The sequence below is a fragment of the Neolamprologus brichardi genome, chromosome 2 (genome assembly GCF_056152115.1).
Source record: "Neolamprologus brichardi isolate AB-2024 chromosome 2, ASM5615211v1, whole genome shotgun sequence".
Lineage (NCBI taxonomy): Eukaryota > Metazoa > Chordata > Actinopteri > Cichliformes > Cichlidae > Neolamprologus > Neolamprologus brichardi.
In genome coordinates this window covers 18,184,276-18,201,649 of record NC_142105.1, presented here as the reverse complement: position 1 = coordinate 18,201,649, position 17,374 = coordinate 18,184,276, and the positions used below count along the sequence as shown (strand labels likewise).

General features: G+C 40.5%; 2 protein-coding genes across 2 annotated transcripts; one reads left to right on the top strand and one right to left on the bottom strand.

The window, feature by feature from the left end:
• Positions 1-752: 752 nt before the first annotated feature.
• fam199x (family with sequence similarity 199, X-linked) lies at positions 753-12,827 on the bottom strand. Its single transcript, XM_006781868.3, has 8 exons — positions 12,681-12,827; positions 8,902-9,081; positions 6,642-6,861; positions 6,312-6,470; positions 5,703-5,864; positions 5,416-5,599; positions 5,177-5,280; positions 753-3,570 (listed from the first exon to the last, which is right to left on the bottom strand). The coding sequence occupies exons 2-8, from the start codon at positions 9,066-9,068 to the stop codon at positions 3,397-3,399; spliced, it is 1,170 nt and encodes a 389-aa protein (XP_006781931.1). The 5' UTR covers positions 9,069-9,081; positions 12,681-12,827; the 3' UTR covers positions 753-3,396.
• Positions 12,786-17,324, top strand: commd5 (COMM domain containing 5). The gene is made up of 7 exons (XM_006781869.3): positions 12,786-13,030; positions 13,319-13,479; positions 13,581-13,609; positions 13,723-13,773; positions 13,869-13,964; positions 14,230-14,305; positions 16,493-17,324. The coding sequence occupies exons 1-7, from the start codon at positions 12,907-12,909 to the stop codon at positions 16,592-16,594; spliced, it is 639 nt and encodes a 212-aa protein (XP_006781932.1). The 5' UTR covers positions 12,786-12,906; the 3' UTR covers positions 16,595-17,324.
• Positions 17,325-17,374: the final 50 nt, after the last annotated feature.

Genomic DNA, 17,374 nt, shown 5'->3' with positions numbered 1-17,374 from the left:
AAGTACTTTAGGGCATTTAGGGCATACAGATCTGTAGATGACAGAAGGTATGTGACGTCGCATTGACAACATCTTCAGAAAACCTGACCTCTGACCTTGACCTGACATCACTGACATTTGAAGTCATTGGAGATTTTTTTTAGTAGATACAGGTATGGTATTAATTTGAAACGCCTCATTCGCAACTTCTCACAAACTTGAGTGTCCACGTCTCCCACACACCCACCTCACCGGCGGAGTGACAACATGAGCCTTTCATGGCTGAGGGGTAAAAATTTGTTGCTTGTATGAAATCCAGTCTGAGCGTACAATATTTGAAAGACACTAGTTTTCATTTTTAACTTTTCATAGGTTGACTTTGTACCATGATCAGAATAACAAATCCTTGTTTATTTGGAATAACCTAATTAAAAGGTATATTTGTTTATTACAAATATGCACTAAAATTTAATGCAGAGGTTTTCTCCCAGTGAGCTCTGGGGCCGGGCAAAACAGGTAAGTCCATTGATCCCTCTTCTTGATGGGATTCCCTCCAAAAGATCTCAATCTCCACCCTGAACTTACTACACAAAGGAGCAGCTGATGAGCTGTGAAAAGCCAAAGTGTGCTTTTCTTTGTTAATTATTGTGGAAAATAAAAATCAGTGATTTAGCGCTCAATAAAAAGTGCTTGGAATTTGCAAACTGATGAATAACTTAATGAGTCATGCTCTCCTCTACAGAAGTTGCAAGTCAAAATAAGCACACGTGTAGAAAAGATGCAACACTGAATGTTTATTTGTCGAGTTCACAATAAACAGGAAGCGTCGAGTGAACTCCTCAGTCTCCCTTCAACCCTCTGTTATTCAAACACAATAACACTGTTCCAGAATAATTTGTTAATCAGGAGTTAACGTATGTAAATCCACTCTTTGCTTTAGTAGCCAATGAAAACATTTTCAGCTGTGTAATATAATATAACACCACCACAGTGGGCTTCCCTTTCAAAACATCCTGTGTAGGTTTGTAAGTTTTTCAGCAGTTAACGGCATTTTATCTGCTGAAGTTACTCTGTTGCATCACTTATTTTATTTTATTTTTATTTCAAAATTATGTTATTTTTCAAAATAGAGTTTTACTAATTCATTGCTACAGAATACACAAAGCTGTTTTTCCTCCGACATGACTGCTGTAATTATTTTATACACAAGACAGAAACAAGAGCCACGGCTCAGTCCACATCAAGTATCAGAAACGGCAGCTTTTAGGCCGACAGTTGTAGTGGTTCATCAGGTTACAGCCGAGAAGCTGTGGAAAAAAAATCTTTCCTACAAGTTAACAAGAAAAAGAAAAAACTGAGCAAAACGAAAACATCCCGGTAGTTCCACAGAACGCTGTCCTGCTTCATCAGCACTTTGTCTGGGATTTGAATCTTCAGAGCAAAGTGAGCTCATCTCTGGAAACGACGTTGACGGCTCAAATAAGAAGCTGAAGAATAGCTCCAAAACCATACCAGCCACTGAGCAAAGTGTGGTCTTTAAAATCCTATAAAACGTCCACAATTCCCAAAATCACTCAAACAAACAATGAGGGTCAAACATTCAAGTAGGAGTTTAAGAAAACAAAAAAAAGACCAAATAAAAGTGATGAAAACAACAAAACACATCAAAATATGACTGAAAATATCTGAAGGGATCGGCGGCAACCTAGCAACGCATTCAAGCCCCAATGACCAGTTAGTTTGCCATGTCCATCATTTACATACACACCCAAAAGGAAAGAAACGTTATCACCGAGGAAACCTTGAAAACAAGCAGTAGATATGATGGTACCGATCGCTTATTTACAACACAGGTAAGCTATTTCAACAGGTGTTTGCAAACGATGATGCAAGTTGTTAGTTTCTGGTCCACGCGGGGATTCGCTGTGGGTGACGATTGAAACATGCAGTGTTTCAGTGCTCCCTCTAAGCCTTAAAAGTGAAATGGGACCACAAAGCTCAGCAGAGAGAAAGACAGACCAGCTCGCTGCACTTTCCACACCTAAACCATCGTAGTTTGGATTCATGTTTTCCCCTAAAGACAACAATGGGTGCATCGATGTGCAGTTCATTCAGCATCAAGAATGTGTCAACACAGTGTGAGAGGGATTATATTTACAGTAAGTTTACAGATATGTTAAACTGCCCATAATATGCTTAAAGGATCTCTGCATCTTTTAGCCTGTTATCTGCCTTCTTTTATTCAAATCTATAAAGGATCAAAGTCCAGGAAAAATGCTGCTCAGCTGCCTTAAAGGATTAGTTTATAGTCCAATCTTCACTCCAGTTACACAACGATATAATGCTCCACCAAGCAGCATTAAATACAACCAAAAAAATCCATAGAGCACATTAAAGTCTAATGTGAACCAGCTGAATCTTTCAGCTGAGCACTGCTGAAAATCCTGATGTTCCAGTAGCAAAGATATCCAACTTATTTCACACAAGACTGCGGCTGTTCCAGGATTTGGGCCATATTTCTATTTAAGAGGAACTTAAAAGTGAAAGAATGTGTCGCATACATGGCTAACTTTAACATTAGCTTCAATGGTAGGATGCAGACGGAGCCGAGTCTAAATCGTAATACTGCGAAACGCCACAGGGGGGCGCCTTAAAGAGATAGGAGAAGGTCAGAGGAAACATAATGAAAGTTTTTGAACATTAAAATGCTTTTTCTTGTAAAAAACCAAAATGAAATTGGGAGGTTGTTAAGGAGAAAAGTATGAGCACTTTAAATCTGACGAGACCAATTCATCCTGCTGATTATGAACATATTTGATCAAATTACATCATCCTCCAAAGCTTGGATCCAGCTCCCTGTGGGGAATAAAGCCTTTGCCATCGCTCCCACTGAAGCAAATGTAGCCAAAGTCCACCTCTCTCGTCTGATCTGTCCTTCTGCCAGACATGGTTGTACAGGTAGTAGTGAATATATCCTCTTACAGCATCTATAAGCAAACCTCTTATTACCTGCATTAAGATGCCATAATCATCATTAGTAGTGTGAATTCATTTGCAAACTTCTAAGGAGCTGCAGCGCTAACCTCTGGCTGTAAGCAGGAGAGACTGTGGTTATTAAAGCATTAGCAGCGCTTTATCACTGCTACATTAACTAGAGCAGTAGTGACTGCAGCACTTAGCAATTTACACACCAGCAGGTAACACTAGTATTAGCAAACAATATGTCGAGCTAAGTTATATGCTGCAAGAAGCTATTACTGGCCATCACATTGTTCTTACAAAAAGCATTCTAAGCATGTTAGCATATGCGGAGCTAACGCATGCAGCGATGTGGATTAGCACGTTCTATAAGCTCTATGCTAGTGACTAGGTGGAGTGAAAGCAGGCGTAGAGGGAGCACTGATTGATTCACTGGTGTCACATCAGTATGTCCAGGTCGTCTCCGTGATCGTCCTCCTCCGTCACCCGTAGCGACAGCACCTCCTCGTTCAGAAACAGCCCGCTCAGTCGCTCCTTTCGGGCCTGCCGCTGCTCTTTGAGCTGTCGCTTGCGGAGGGCTTTCTGCTGAAGCTTTCGCTGCTTTGAACGTTTCTGGAAGAGACGGTGTGTGGAGAGAGGAGTTAATAATAACAATAAATAAATCGTGGGTCTAAATGCTCTGATATGAGCAGACGTCAGCAGTGTGGCAGCATTTTGTAGAAAGGGATGCAACAAGTCGACTTCAACCCTTTCAGTAATTTGCATCTCACAGCTCAACAATCCATCAGTGCATTTCATCTAAAACTGTGTAAGCACATTCTCACAGCTGTTGTTGTGAACATCCAGCCACTGCTTCACCAGCTTCACCATCTGTCAGCTACAACCTGCTCTCTCATATGTCCCCAAAAAAAGCTGATTTCTGTTTTATGATTGCAGTTTACAAATAGTTTTCTTGTTAACTGAACCTTATTCTACAATTTGTTAATCCTGAAAAGGCTCACGTGTACTCCACAAACAATAAAAGAGATATTTAAGCTAGAGACAAAGCACATACCAATGATCTGAACTGAGACTTTCTTTGGTTGAGAACAACTGTGGGAATCATAGTATAGCAACAGAACTGGCACTGGAAAATGTTATCAGTTACACAACGCAAGACAAAACACACAATTCACCTCAGGATCAAAGCTTAGAGACAAGGCTGCAAAGACATTCTTGTTGGTCTTGTGATGCTTTCCTACATCTTGTGACTTAACCGATCCTAACGAGCCAACTTACAGCTGATCCAGGCTAAAATCTAACCATTGAGAATCAATTCTCTCTTTACTGTGTGATCTCCATCATGGGGCCCCCTGATTACACTCAGACTGCACTCTGAGACTTTCGGTGTTTGCGTCTGAAGAAAAAACAATCAAAGATCACACAAGCGATGAGCTCTATTCTAACACAGCACAGCAAAGTTCACCAAACTGATTAACTCACTGAATCAATTATTTTTCCTCAGCAGTTCACATTAGATCATAATCATTTTAGATCACAGTGGATGTCAATATTTAAAGTCGCAATTAACAGCAGTTTAAAGAAATGTAAACTCTGCTGTCTGATAAAGTTCCTGAGGTTGTTTAAAAATAAAAAATAAAAAAAAAAAGCCTAGTTCTGAAATGCTGAGTGGTTTCTCATAATCACACCAACCACAGTCTTCACTTTCTTAGATTCACAGTGAGAGTCTCCACACTCATACGCCTGTAGTGATCCTCCACAAGAGTCCCAGTTTCTCACGTGGGCCCTTGGGTAAATTAATTGCCCACCTCTGCGCTCAGGTATTATAGTCACACAGTCTCCTCTGCTGCTACACCACAGTGTGAGGGTGAGGGGAGGAGCGGTGCATGCAGCTCGCCGGGAGAGACAGACGGAGGAAAGAGAAGATGGAGACTGGAGCTGATAACAACTTGGTCACCTGTTATAAGTCCAAGAAAGGCTTCCAAGCAAGCGTTCATCTATAGAAAACTCTCACTCAAGTTTCAAGGGCAGAAAATGTGTAACAATTATTAACACAACGCCAAATGTCCTTCTGTATAGAACAATCAAGGCAACTGCAACTGTTCTTCCAGTGTTTCAGAGATATATATTATAACCATTGGCCCGGACTCTGCAGAGCAAAAATATTTACCAAGAAAATAAAAACTGTTTTTCATTTTTCAACATTCATCTTTCTTACTTTAGAGTCTCGTATGCGTTCTGCAGCACTGGAAAGATTTCCATCACTGTGAGCTCTGCTAATATTAGCAACACTGCTCCCACTACAGGCAGAGGCTGTACCCCCTGGAACACAAGGCACAGACACTGTTAGAAACATCAAGACCAGAATGCAGGGGAGCAATTTTATCTTGGCAAAAGCTGGAAGTACCAACATAAGCACAGACTCCTGTGGCGGTGTCAAACCAGGCAGCATCGTACCTGCTACAGAGTTGGAGGCAGTAGATCCAGTGGAGGAGCTGGCAGAGCTGACCATGCTGGCGTTACTGCTGCTGGCTCCGCTGACGCCGCCTGTACTGGCACTGCTGTGGCTGCTCCTCTTCCAGCCCTCCCTGGTGCTGCTGGCTCGCTGCCTGGGGCTGTGCTCCCTGATGTAGTTACGCACCTGATGACGTCACACAGATCCATTAAAAGGGGAGTTTCTGAACAACTCTCGACAGCGCTGCTCCTCAATATGCAGCAGCTACAAAGCTGTTGTTGCTGCTCACCTGTTTGAGCTTCTCATCGGTGAGACAGTTGAGCTCGATGATGAACTCGCTGTCAGTGGGAGAGATCTGAGCACAGGGGTCAATGATCTTGATGATGTCGAGCTGCTCTCTCAGGCCCATCTCTGTGCTGACCTTCCGGCTCAGGTACTCAATGTACTCCACCTAGAAGTGGAAATTCAATTCAATTCAGCTCTATTTAAATGGCATCAAATCACAACGTTGGCTGCTTCAAGGCACTTTACATAAAGATGGGTACGGTAAAGATGCTACAATAATACAAAGAAAACCCCAACTATCATACAACTCTGCATGAGCAAGCGCTTTGGCAACAGTGAGAAGGAAAAACTCCCTTTTAACAGGAAGAAACCTTCAGCAGAAAAAGGCTCAGGGAGGGGCGGGGCCATCTGCACGACCGGATGGGGGAATAACACACCAGTTCAACTGACTGTATATCGAAATGTATTACAGGTAAAAAATAGACAAACAAATGAATAAATAATAGACGACACACTGCAACAAACAAAACCACGCAAGACAGAAAACACCTGGCTCATTAGCTTTAATGCTAATTCTGAGCACTCAGCACAAAAACGAGCTTGTTTTGTTTACTTGTTCATCGTTGGTCATGGCACTCCAAGGCAGCTCATCCAGGTTGCGATGAGGGTGGGGCTTCGGCTTCCTCTTGGAAAACAAACACGGTGAACTTGGCACACTTGGAATTATGTCAGAGAGGACATCACTGCCACTTGCAATGTCACTTCCTGGTAACTGGGAAAACAACAATGGAAACAATTAGATTAGGACATGACAAGATAGGATTGTTTAGGAAAGCCATTTTCCACATTCATACAGATAAAGCAACAAGTTCAAATGATTTACAACTCCTACTAAACATGAGCACATACAGAATATTAAAAATCAGACCGACTAATAAGCTACCTGCCACTCAAATTCACTGTCAGACCAGTCCCAGTATGTGCTGATAGAGGAGGAGACGTCACTGCAAACACTGCCTTCAGGAAACAAATCCAGCGATGTGAGTTCTTGGTCATCCAGAAGGGAGTAGCAGTCGTCTTGATCCCCCACAGAGACTGAGGAGAAGAGCTCCTCGCTACACTCAGAGCTGGCAACACTGGTACCACAGGAAGTAAGGTTCCACCTGAGGAGAACAGAGTGGACATCAAAATGAATCTTTTAAGTGACTTCTAGAAGTTGTTCTCTTCTCTCTTTTTTAGACCAGTAAGGTAAAAGAAAAGCACAGATGAAGGATTTGGGGAGGATTACAGAACAGCTGGACCTTTGTTTGTCTGTGCCTTCAAATTAAGATAATAAAACGTTGCTCCAACAGTTCACTTGGCAGCCACTGCTAGGTGATAATTAAACTATTTTGCACAGTTTCAGGCTGTAACACTTGGCAACAATGTTTCAGCTACTGTCTGATTTGGAGATAAAACACTTTTATTTCTTATGTTTGTGTTTAATTTGCTAAATCCTAATATGACAGTTCAAATAATTGATTGGCTACAATTTCCAAGATATTTTATGTTTAACATTTTATACCTATGCACACTGTTAACATAAGTTTTAATCATGAACTGCTAGCTTATGTCTTTTCATCTGTTTATGGTCACTTCATATGATATTTCACCTTTCTTTATTATAGAGAAGACTTAACGTGAAACTCAAAGCAGCCCCACCAGCCCCGAACTAACCATCCAAGCAGTGGACAGCAGTAAAACTTTAGATGTGTCTCGTCACTGTTGTGCATTTGCGACTCACTAAATAAACCATACAAAGAGCAATGAACGTGCTGCTGCTGTGTTCTTAAGCACAAAAAAAAATCACAAGTATTGTGCTGTAGATGTGATGCATAAATGGCTCCAAATTGTTAAGACGCACAACTGATCCTGTTTTTTGTGCTTTTCCAACTTTAGTACTAGAACACACTAGCACATGAATCAGTTTTGACATGGAGCGCAGGTCATGATATGTAGACATTCTGGTTTTATGACATGTCTACATGTCTGACTATTGACTCATTCCATCATTTAACAATTCAGGACAGCAGTAGAGGAAATGTAAAGGCTATACACATTTTACTGGTGCACATTATATGAGTCACATTACTTTCAATGGCATATTGCGAATGAAATGCAAATAAAAAATATATTACTTGTGTGAATTTTTAATATGCATAAAAAATATTTAACTTGACTTTGCAGCATTATAGAATTCCTGTTACTGGGAATGTGTCTAATCCAAGACAACATCATATGATGTGAAATCTGAAAATTGCATTTTATGCTTCATATCAGCAAATTTCATAAAAAATGTGTGAACTCTGTAGTTTATGAAGAGGTGCTGTCAGAAAATTAGCACCTACTCCAAATTTAACAATTAGAATAATTTAAACAAGTTTAGCATTAGTAAATGAGTCAGGTTTGACTGCAGTTATGTGGAAGCATTTTGGCTGCAGAGGAGTATAATCTGTAACTTTCCACATACGGTTACAAAACTCTTCCAATTTGCCAAGCAGACTGGAAACAGGCAACAGGATGTTCCAATTTAAAGTTCTTCTGCATTTACAGGGCATACCACTCATGCATATCTGTGGCACACAGAGTTTATCTGATGCATTTACTTCCTTTAGAAAAGAATCTGGATAGTCCCAAAAGAGCGACAACTAACAGATACTTCATCTATCAGCCAAGGATTACTTTGCACCACCAAGAGTGGTAATTTACCAAACTCTACTGAAATCCCATAAATGTTACACAGTAACATTAAAGATCCTGTGTCTACTCTTTAAGGGTTTTTGTAGTTTTTTAAAAAAACTGAGGTGTAAATATAAGATGTGAAAATCTGAAACCTCTCACTGCTGGGATTCCTCCAGTCCCCCAGCAACAAGACTGACTGCTAGCTTAGCAAGCCACTTAGAATTTCCTCTTCTTACACAGATAGAGGGCTAACAATAGGCACTTTACAGTAGCAGCACTTTGAGGGGACTGCTGTTGTGATTTGGTGCTGTATAAATAAAACTGAATCGAATTGAACTCAAGAGTGTTAAAGGCAATAGGGATGTCATTCAGGTCTGTATCCTCAGCATTGTAGGCTACACACCACTACAGAGCTCCAAAATAGGGGTATACAGGCACAGTAGATACATGTACAAACACAAATACAGTCATTCTGTACTTGCCTGTTACTGTGAAAGCGATGCAGAGGATCCGTTCGATGACACGATGATAGCTGACAGCCAAAATCGCTGACATCCAGAGTTCCCACATCACTCAGGTTGGCCCTTTGGGAGAGGAGAGGGAAAGGCTCCTCCGGGGCCAAAAACTTCTCATACAAAGATTCAGACATGGTAAATCTGTATCTGAAATAAAGGAGGCAAGTAATAAATAGGCAGGGCTATGTTTCAACACACCTTCAAATAAATACATTATGCAAGGTCGTTATGCTGGACTGTACATGTGTTAACCTTCATAAGGCTTGTTTGTGAACACAACTGTTGATGCCACTGTTTACATAAACACAATGCTGGCCCGAACCCCAATATTAGCAAAAATTCTCTTTGACTTCTTCGCTATGTAGTTTATGGGGAGGGGGGGGAACTGCATTCATCAAAAATACACAAACCTAGATTAACTACCTAACGTTAGGTGGAAGGTGTGTACAATTCAGAATAACAGCTAATATTAATAAACTAAGAGACAGTGTAGTTACTCCTGTTTAATGTTTTATTGTCGTATTTCACTCATTAACTAACAAAACTGAAATGGTGTTGGCTTCACAAGAATTATTCTTAGAAGCTTCCGACAGGTACTTGTTTTGCAGATCGCGGCTACGTTCTTCTTCGTGCAGTCTGGCCAGACCATATAAGCGATACTGCCCCCATAACTTCCTGTAGTGTATTGCAGTTACAAAAACAAGTTTACATCGGCTGTATCCCAATTCAGGGTCTGCAGCCTTAAAATACGCAGCCTCAACGATCCTCAAGGGCCGCATACTTAAAAACCGCTAAGGCCGGAAGTGCGAGGCTTGTGAAATGGGACGGTCTAGCCTCCGTTGCGCTGCCCAGATTGCCTAGCAACCATGATACTAACAGCTGGAAACGTTTCATACAGCTTTGTTTGACAGAAATGAAGGAGAAAATCTTTTGTTCATTTGTTTGTTTGTTTCTACATGAGCTTTGATCATTCTCTGATTAAGGTCAGCTATTGAACGGCGTATATTTTAAAGTAAAGGCTTTAAAACCAAGTAAGTACAAACATCACTAAAGTCACATAACTTTGCCGACATGTGGCCAACAGTAATGTTTTAATGTTCCCCGTTATTAAACATTTGCACATAAATAAGTGACATAATATTCAGTACTTAGTTTACTATGTTACTCTTCGGCGCCCCTCATCCATCCATTTTTTTTCGGCAAAATTATCCACACCTACCGCCGCGCTATGCATTCTGGGATATGTTGGGCCACGAAGTCTACACCGCCTTGTCACTACCCGATCCGTACCAGAAACCCGATCGGTACCCCGCATGCGCAAAAGGTGTCTACTTCCGGTCGTAGCGTTTTACGATAGTTATGGGTCAGAGTATCTGTTAAAATGTTTAGAATAATAAGTATCTCTTAAAATGTTTGCAATAATGAAGCATTTCAGTACAATGTAGACAAAAACGAAAAATAAAAAGATAGTTACGGATCGGGACTCCCCGATCCTTACTGCGCATGTGCAAAGTCGGACCGTACAAATCGGGTCTACCCAATCCGTACCGCGCATGTGCAGGGGTTTTCTTCTTCTTCTGTTCGTTTAATGGCAGTTTACACCCCAGTGTTCGAGGATACTGCCACCTGCTGACTGAGCGAATGAACCCTATTGTAAACTGAATTAGCATCATTACAAACGTGTGTTAAATTTGATTTAGAGATAGTCGAGTGTGTTTATGCTTGTCTGTGTGGAGAGGATTGATTGGAATAGTGATGATGATGTCCGCTATCACTGTCAATTGCCAGTAAACACTTCATCTGGCTGCTGAATCTTCACGTGACATATTACAAAGTCTGTATTATTAACTCTGTAATTAGGCGCCATTCTTCTTATTTTACGGCGCTGTTGTTCGGGGAACGCTCTCTGTTGAGGAGAAAAGCGTAAATTTGTTTGTATATGGATTATCGATAGTTTAAATGTCCCGGAAGTCGAAAAGGAGGCAGAGTTGTTGAGAAATGCTAGAAGCTAACTGGGCGCTAACCGTATCATTCAAATATACTGAATGTCGCAATGTTGGCAAAGAGAGGAAGTGACGTAAGATTTGCGCATGTGGGGTACCGATCGGGTTTCCGGTACGGATCGGGTAGCGACACCGCCGCGTCCTTAAAATTCAGGGAAATGAAGGATGCATTTGAGGGCCGCATTTCGAGCAGCCTTCAAATTAGGACAGCCTTTGTCGCATCGCTGTGACGTAATCAGCCTTAAAATGCGGCCTTTAAGGCTGCAGATCATGAATTGGGATACAGCCATCGTTTTCGCATATGACGCGTCAACGATAAAATTCTGCGTCAACATATTTTTATTAATGACGTCTTCGACGAATCAGGGAAAAGGGGGGCACAAAGAAATACCTTTCTTTCTTATTCTCATTTAAAATGTCTAGCTTTTAATAAATAATTATCTGAATCTTACACCCAAAGTTTTAATCCGATGTAAAATGTATAGAAGTCCACTATTTATATAATAACTATTAAGTCTCTTTTTTTTCTTTTCTTTTTTTTACTGGGAGTTGGCAACCTTGTTAGTTAGGTTGCTTAATATTTCTGCTAAATACCAGAATAGGAAGGATGGAGGATTTAAGTTTATTAAATTGATCAGTACTGCTGAACTATGAAATATTTTGGGTGCAGTGAATTTTTTGCATACATGTGTAACAGAATAGCTTTAGAGGGGGTTTTTTGTTTTTTGAAACTTGAGTATGAACTATGCAGCAAGATATTTAAAAAACTGTTTTATTGATTAAAAAGCACACTATATCGGATTCATATCGGTATCGGCAGATATCCAAATTTATGATATCGGTATCGGACATAAAAAAAAAAAGTGGTATCGCGCCATCTCTACTTAAAACACTGCCAGATATGCCAGGTTTTTGACTAGCGTTTTGCTCATGTTTTTGTAATAGGCTGCTAGTAACAAAGTGCCTGAAGATACAATTTAAAATTGTTTCTTTGCCAAATTGTGATGTGATACTGGTTCATCTCTCGAATTAATAAATTATTCTATAATTTATTCTAACATCTTTGCACCACTGCACACGTTTTTTATTGTTTATACTGTGCATGTCTATTCTGTTTATACTGGGATCAAAGAAAAAAAACGGACGTCTGTCCCTTGTATATGTGTACATGTACTTGGTCAATAAATCTAACTCGGATACTAAAAAAAAAGTCACTAATGGTGAAAACCTGTTTTTCGTCCAAGCATCAGTAAGAAGAAACATCTACCGAGTTACTTTAATGAAAAAAATAGTTAGGCTACCTACTATGAATGCTTTTTACTTAGCAACTGTGCTGATAATAAAGCTCATAATCAGCTGCTGGCTCTGTTATTTGGCACAGCTTAGACTTAAAGTAACTGGTAAACAGCCTGAATACTTCAAGTTACGGTAAACATAACCCCACGCGTTAAAAGCGCGCGCGCGCTCGCACACATATATAAAATCTTTGATAAAGCCAGCTCCATTAGCTTGAGTAGAACTTACATAAACAGTATCGTGTTTAGAAAACGCGAGCATAAGCCTCTGACATCACAACACAAGCTAACATCCTTAGCTTGCTGCTAATCCTCCGAAATATCTATGTAGCGTTTGCTAATACACAAAACGATCTGAAACTCCCATTTCCCAACAAATGCCATGTGTGAACGCTATGTGAACAGGTCTAAGCTGTAACTAAGAAGCTATCGATATTAAAAATCCTACCTTTTGGTTGTTCAAAAAGAGACCACTTCTATCACCTCCATTTGCAAATCCGTTTTCCTCTAAACGACGAGCTAAGCTCTCACCGCGAGACTCCGCGGAATGAGAGTCATGTGACATGAAGGCGGAAGCTGCCGCACAAATACAAAACTAGCTAGACAAACCCCTCTCTAACACTAATTTCTCATCTTTTTATCTGTTAATTCTGTATGTTAGTGAACACTGAGGCATGTCTTCCAGCCATTCAAAGGACTCTTTGAGCTTCATGGGAGGCAGAATACCACCGGAAGTCGAGTCATTGTCAAAAAACTTGAAGGATGTGGACCAAGAGTTGTTCCGAAAAATACTGAAAGGTAAATAAAGTCTTAAACAGAAAAAAATAGCAAGAACTAAATAATTGTATTATATTGTGTCTATTCGAATACGTACCCTGGGCATGAAACAATAAAACTGAACGCCTTTTGGTGAAGTTTATTGTGAAACTGGACCTATAACAGTATCCACAGTAGAGCTGTGACCTCCTCAGCCTCCCAGGATGTTATGTCGTGATAAGATCTTCTGCTGATATTCGGACCAAGTGTTAGCAGTTGAAGATGCCGGATAAGTGCATTTAATGTGACTGTGAATGATTCCCTGTCCAGCTGTGGTCAGTGCCCTGGAGGGGAAGGACTGCACAGAGGGGATGAAGTCCATAGCAGAGAGCAGTGTCATCCCGCAGGAGAGGCTCTGTCACATCGTAGCTGGGATCCACAGACTGCTGTCTGAGGCCATCCGCATCCCCACAGCGTTACTTAAACAGGAGGTGAGCTGATGCTAAAGCACTGGAAATTATATTCACTGAAACAGACTTCTTAACTAACATCTTCATTCCTCTTCTGTGGTGCCTGATGGGGCATTGATTAGATCTTTAAGGAAGATCTGAAGGAACTAAGGTGAGGGAATCATTTTTTCCACACCTCTCTTTGTTTTCATTTATTATCTCCGCACCCCCACCCCCCAGATTCTGAAGAGGTTATTTCTGTTGTGTTTTTTCTTCTTTTATTAGAATACCCGAAGACTTCATCACAGATTTTTCCAGTGTGGTTTTTGGAAATCGGTATGTTGATTTTACAACCTCAGGCATGTCCAGGATTGGTATCTCAGAGCAGTGCTACAATCAGGTTCTATTTTCTGTGCTGTTTGTGTTTTCAGCCGTGCAGCTCTAGAAGCGGCCGCCTCTCAGAAGGATCCTCATCTCCCCACACTTGAAGAATTGAAATGGAGAGTGGATGTTGCCATTTCTACAAGGTAACATACTAAACGAACTGCAAAAACTGTTTACATTGGCAATATGTGCAAGAAATCTTTGTTAATGGTTAACTGGCTACTAACACAGTGTTTTAAAGCTTTCCTGGAACAATACCATCTCTTACCACCGTCTCTTATTTGCACTATAGAAATAAGTCAGGAAGAAGGGTTTAATGAAAGATTACAAAAAATTCTACTGCACTCATTTTAAAGTCTTACTCTTTAGACTTTGTGATGATGTTTTTGCTTTTTTGTGTCGAAACAGCTCTTTAGCCCGAGCGCTCCAGCCTTCTGTTCTCATGCAGATGAAACTTTCAGATGGGAGGTTTCAACGCTTTGAGGTATTTAAACAAGTAACCTGTTCCTGATTGTACACACAATACATTCTGACCCACAGTCCCCTTCTTATTCTCATTTTATTTACTTTTAATGACGATACCAGTACCACAGTATAGATCTACATGCCAAATTTCTGTGCATAAAACCACAGTTCAGAGGGGTTTTTTCTCTTTGTCTTTTGGCTTTTAAGAGTCTCGTTGAAAGTAATAGTTGTTCAAAAGACGTTGACGGTTTCCTCGCCTCTATACTCATCCAGATGTTGGCAAGACAAAGTGCCTGCATGGATTCTCTCTTAGCACTGACATGCTTGTTAGGTTAAGTGGTAGTACTAATTTCGTTGTAGGGATAATTATGAGTATGAGCGGCTGTCTTTAAGTATTTATGAAAATGGATGGATTTAACAATACCTTTTAAATTCATGAAAATGTCTTATGCATTAGCAAATCTCCAACAGAACAACTACAAAGAAACGAGTCAAGGTGTTGCAATGGTCCAGCCAAAATCCAGACCTGAGCATGACTGAAATGCTTCCGTGGGATCTTAAGAGTGCTGTGAATTAACAAATGCTCACAGACCTCAATGAACTGAAGCAGTGTTGTCAAGAGTGGGCTGAAATAGATAAATTCACACACACACACCCCCCCACCCCCACACCCCCCCAAAAAAAAAAACTTTAAGTGGTTGTTCCCGAGGGTGAATCATGGGATGTACTTGGTTTTTCAAGGGACTGCAGTTGGCTCTTAATGTCAGTGAGCGAGGAGATCCTTAATATGGTCATTTCAGACACAGTTCTGGCTGTGAGCACAACAGCCCCACACGCCTACTGCTAAAGGTGGATGAAGGTGAAGCCAGAATATCAGTTAAACGAGAGGGTGGCCTGAAATGGGGGAGACCCTGTGCCAGACAGTGGAGGGGAACTGGGTTGCACAAAGTCCTAGTACACAGATAAATAAAGATTACTTTTAAATGTAAATCATGCAAAGCTACACTTAAAGTATGCATTGGAAATGAGTTCATTCCCATGAGCTAACCATTGAATGATTTTCTTTTGAGAAACCTGTTAACATCATATGGATTTTTTTCTCCACATGACTGATGATGGTTGTGCACTGTAGTAGTTATTCCTGGATTATCACAGCAGAGTGTTAAACATGTTGGTTGTAAGCCAGTGGGCTAATGTAGGTCTGTTTCAGTTATTGCATAACAGGATTACAGAGGAAGTAACGTTTATTAATGGCAGTCTAACCTACAAGCCGTCCTTGACCAAGTGCCCCTGATACGTTTGCAGTGTTATTTCTGTGCTAGTCAGCTTGCTTGTGCTTATTACAAATATTGTTTTGTTAGATGCTAAAAAAACAGTTGCATTTCTGAGTCTTATTTTTTTTCTTTTATCAGCTTACAGAAAAAAAAAACTACAGTAAAAAAGCCTGATATCCATTCACATAAATGCAAAAGTGTCACTTTTAAAACAGGAAAAAATGAAGAATAAATAGATGGACTCCACCAGGATGTGCGGCAGCCTAACTGCCACGGTGTAATGCTATAGTACGTCTTATTCAGCAGGAGGCGCCATACTCCGCATCAGCTTCAAAATGACAAACTAGAATCCACAACTGCTTTCAAAGCTGACTACCAGTGTGGTCGGAGCAGAAGCAGGGACGAGGACACCTACTACGGATGTGCAGCGATTACGTAATCAGATTACAGCAGAATTAGAAGATAAGCAGCAGCAACATTCGATGTGCAGTTTTTCTTTATGGGTGCAGCTCATCTCCACCTGACGCATGCTTCTCTGGAAGTGAAGGGAGGATGAATAGCAAACAGACGAGATGACTTCTTCCTCCTTCAGCACACTCTTCTTAATTAGCACTTGTGTCTGTTTGCAGTCTGACCACTGCAAACAGATGGTGACTCACACGCAGCTTGAGACTTAAACACAGGGATGACAGGGACAGAAATTAGGGAGGCAGCAAATGAAACTCTGGGCTTAAGTATTAGAGCACAGCATTTTGCAAGGAGTCCATCTACATCCTTTAGGTAGAAATTCAGGTTTTTAATGACCTTAATGACTATTTCTTGCATTTTTAGACATTCACACACACAGTAAACAGCTGTGGAATGTGGCTATGTGGTTATTTTTAATGCTGAACACTTTGTGGGTGTGCTACATGTTCTGTGGTCTTTTCCAGGTACCTGTGTCTAAATTCCAGGAGCTTCGTTACAACATTGCTTTGATTCTTAAAGAGATGAATGATCTGGAGAAGAGGAGCATTCTTAAGATCCAAAACTAATACACCATCCGGAGCTGATGTTTATGCTAACTCATCTCTGCTCAGTTTTTAAAACTCAGTGGAGCTTTTCTACATTTTTCCATACGATGTTATGCAAGATAACGCTCTGCACGTCATTATCTTATGCTCTGATGGTGTTGGCATCCAACATACTCGAGACAAGCACTTCACCTCCTACCGTGTATTTAAAAATCTATAAAGTTTTTTGATCTCGTTGTGCATTAGTCTTTGATGTTTGTGTCACATTTGAAAGTCCTGCGATCCCACACCTGTGCCAAAATACAAAAAAAGTCAAGTGGGCGCTCGTGCACGCTGGTCATGTGATACACGCTCCTCTTTGAAGCAGAACGTTTTGTTCCCTCACCTCTGGGACTCGATGTGACAAGAGGTCAAAGAAATGATTTAGAAGTCTTTTGGCTAAAAGCGCAACCATAAGTGTAAAAAGTAACTTTCTTTTAACTAAAAGTTTGTCTTGTTATGTGTTTGTTTTCCAAAATAACATTGAGGGTTTTTTTTCTCACTGTTGAACCACATTTCTGTAATAACATCTGTCCATCACTAAATTTGTAAGGAATGTTTGATCTGTTCAGATTCAAACTGTGTCACAGAAATAAGAGTTAGATGAGAAACTGTAAACTTCAAATGCTGAAAGTCATTGAAATGTATTACAAAGAAATCTTATGTGTTCTTGTGACATCTTTTTACGTGAATTAAACTGATGTTTTTGATTAACTGCAGCTATTTTGTAGATTAAGTGGAACTCGGTATCATTTCACTCTA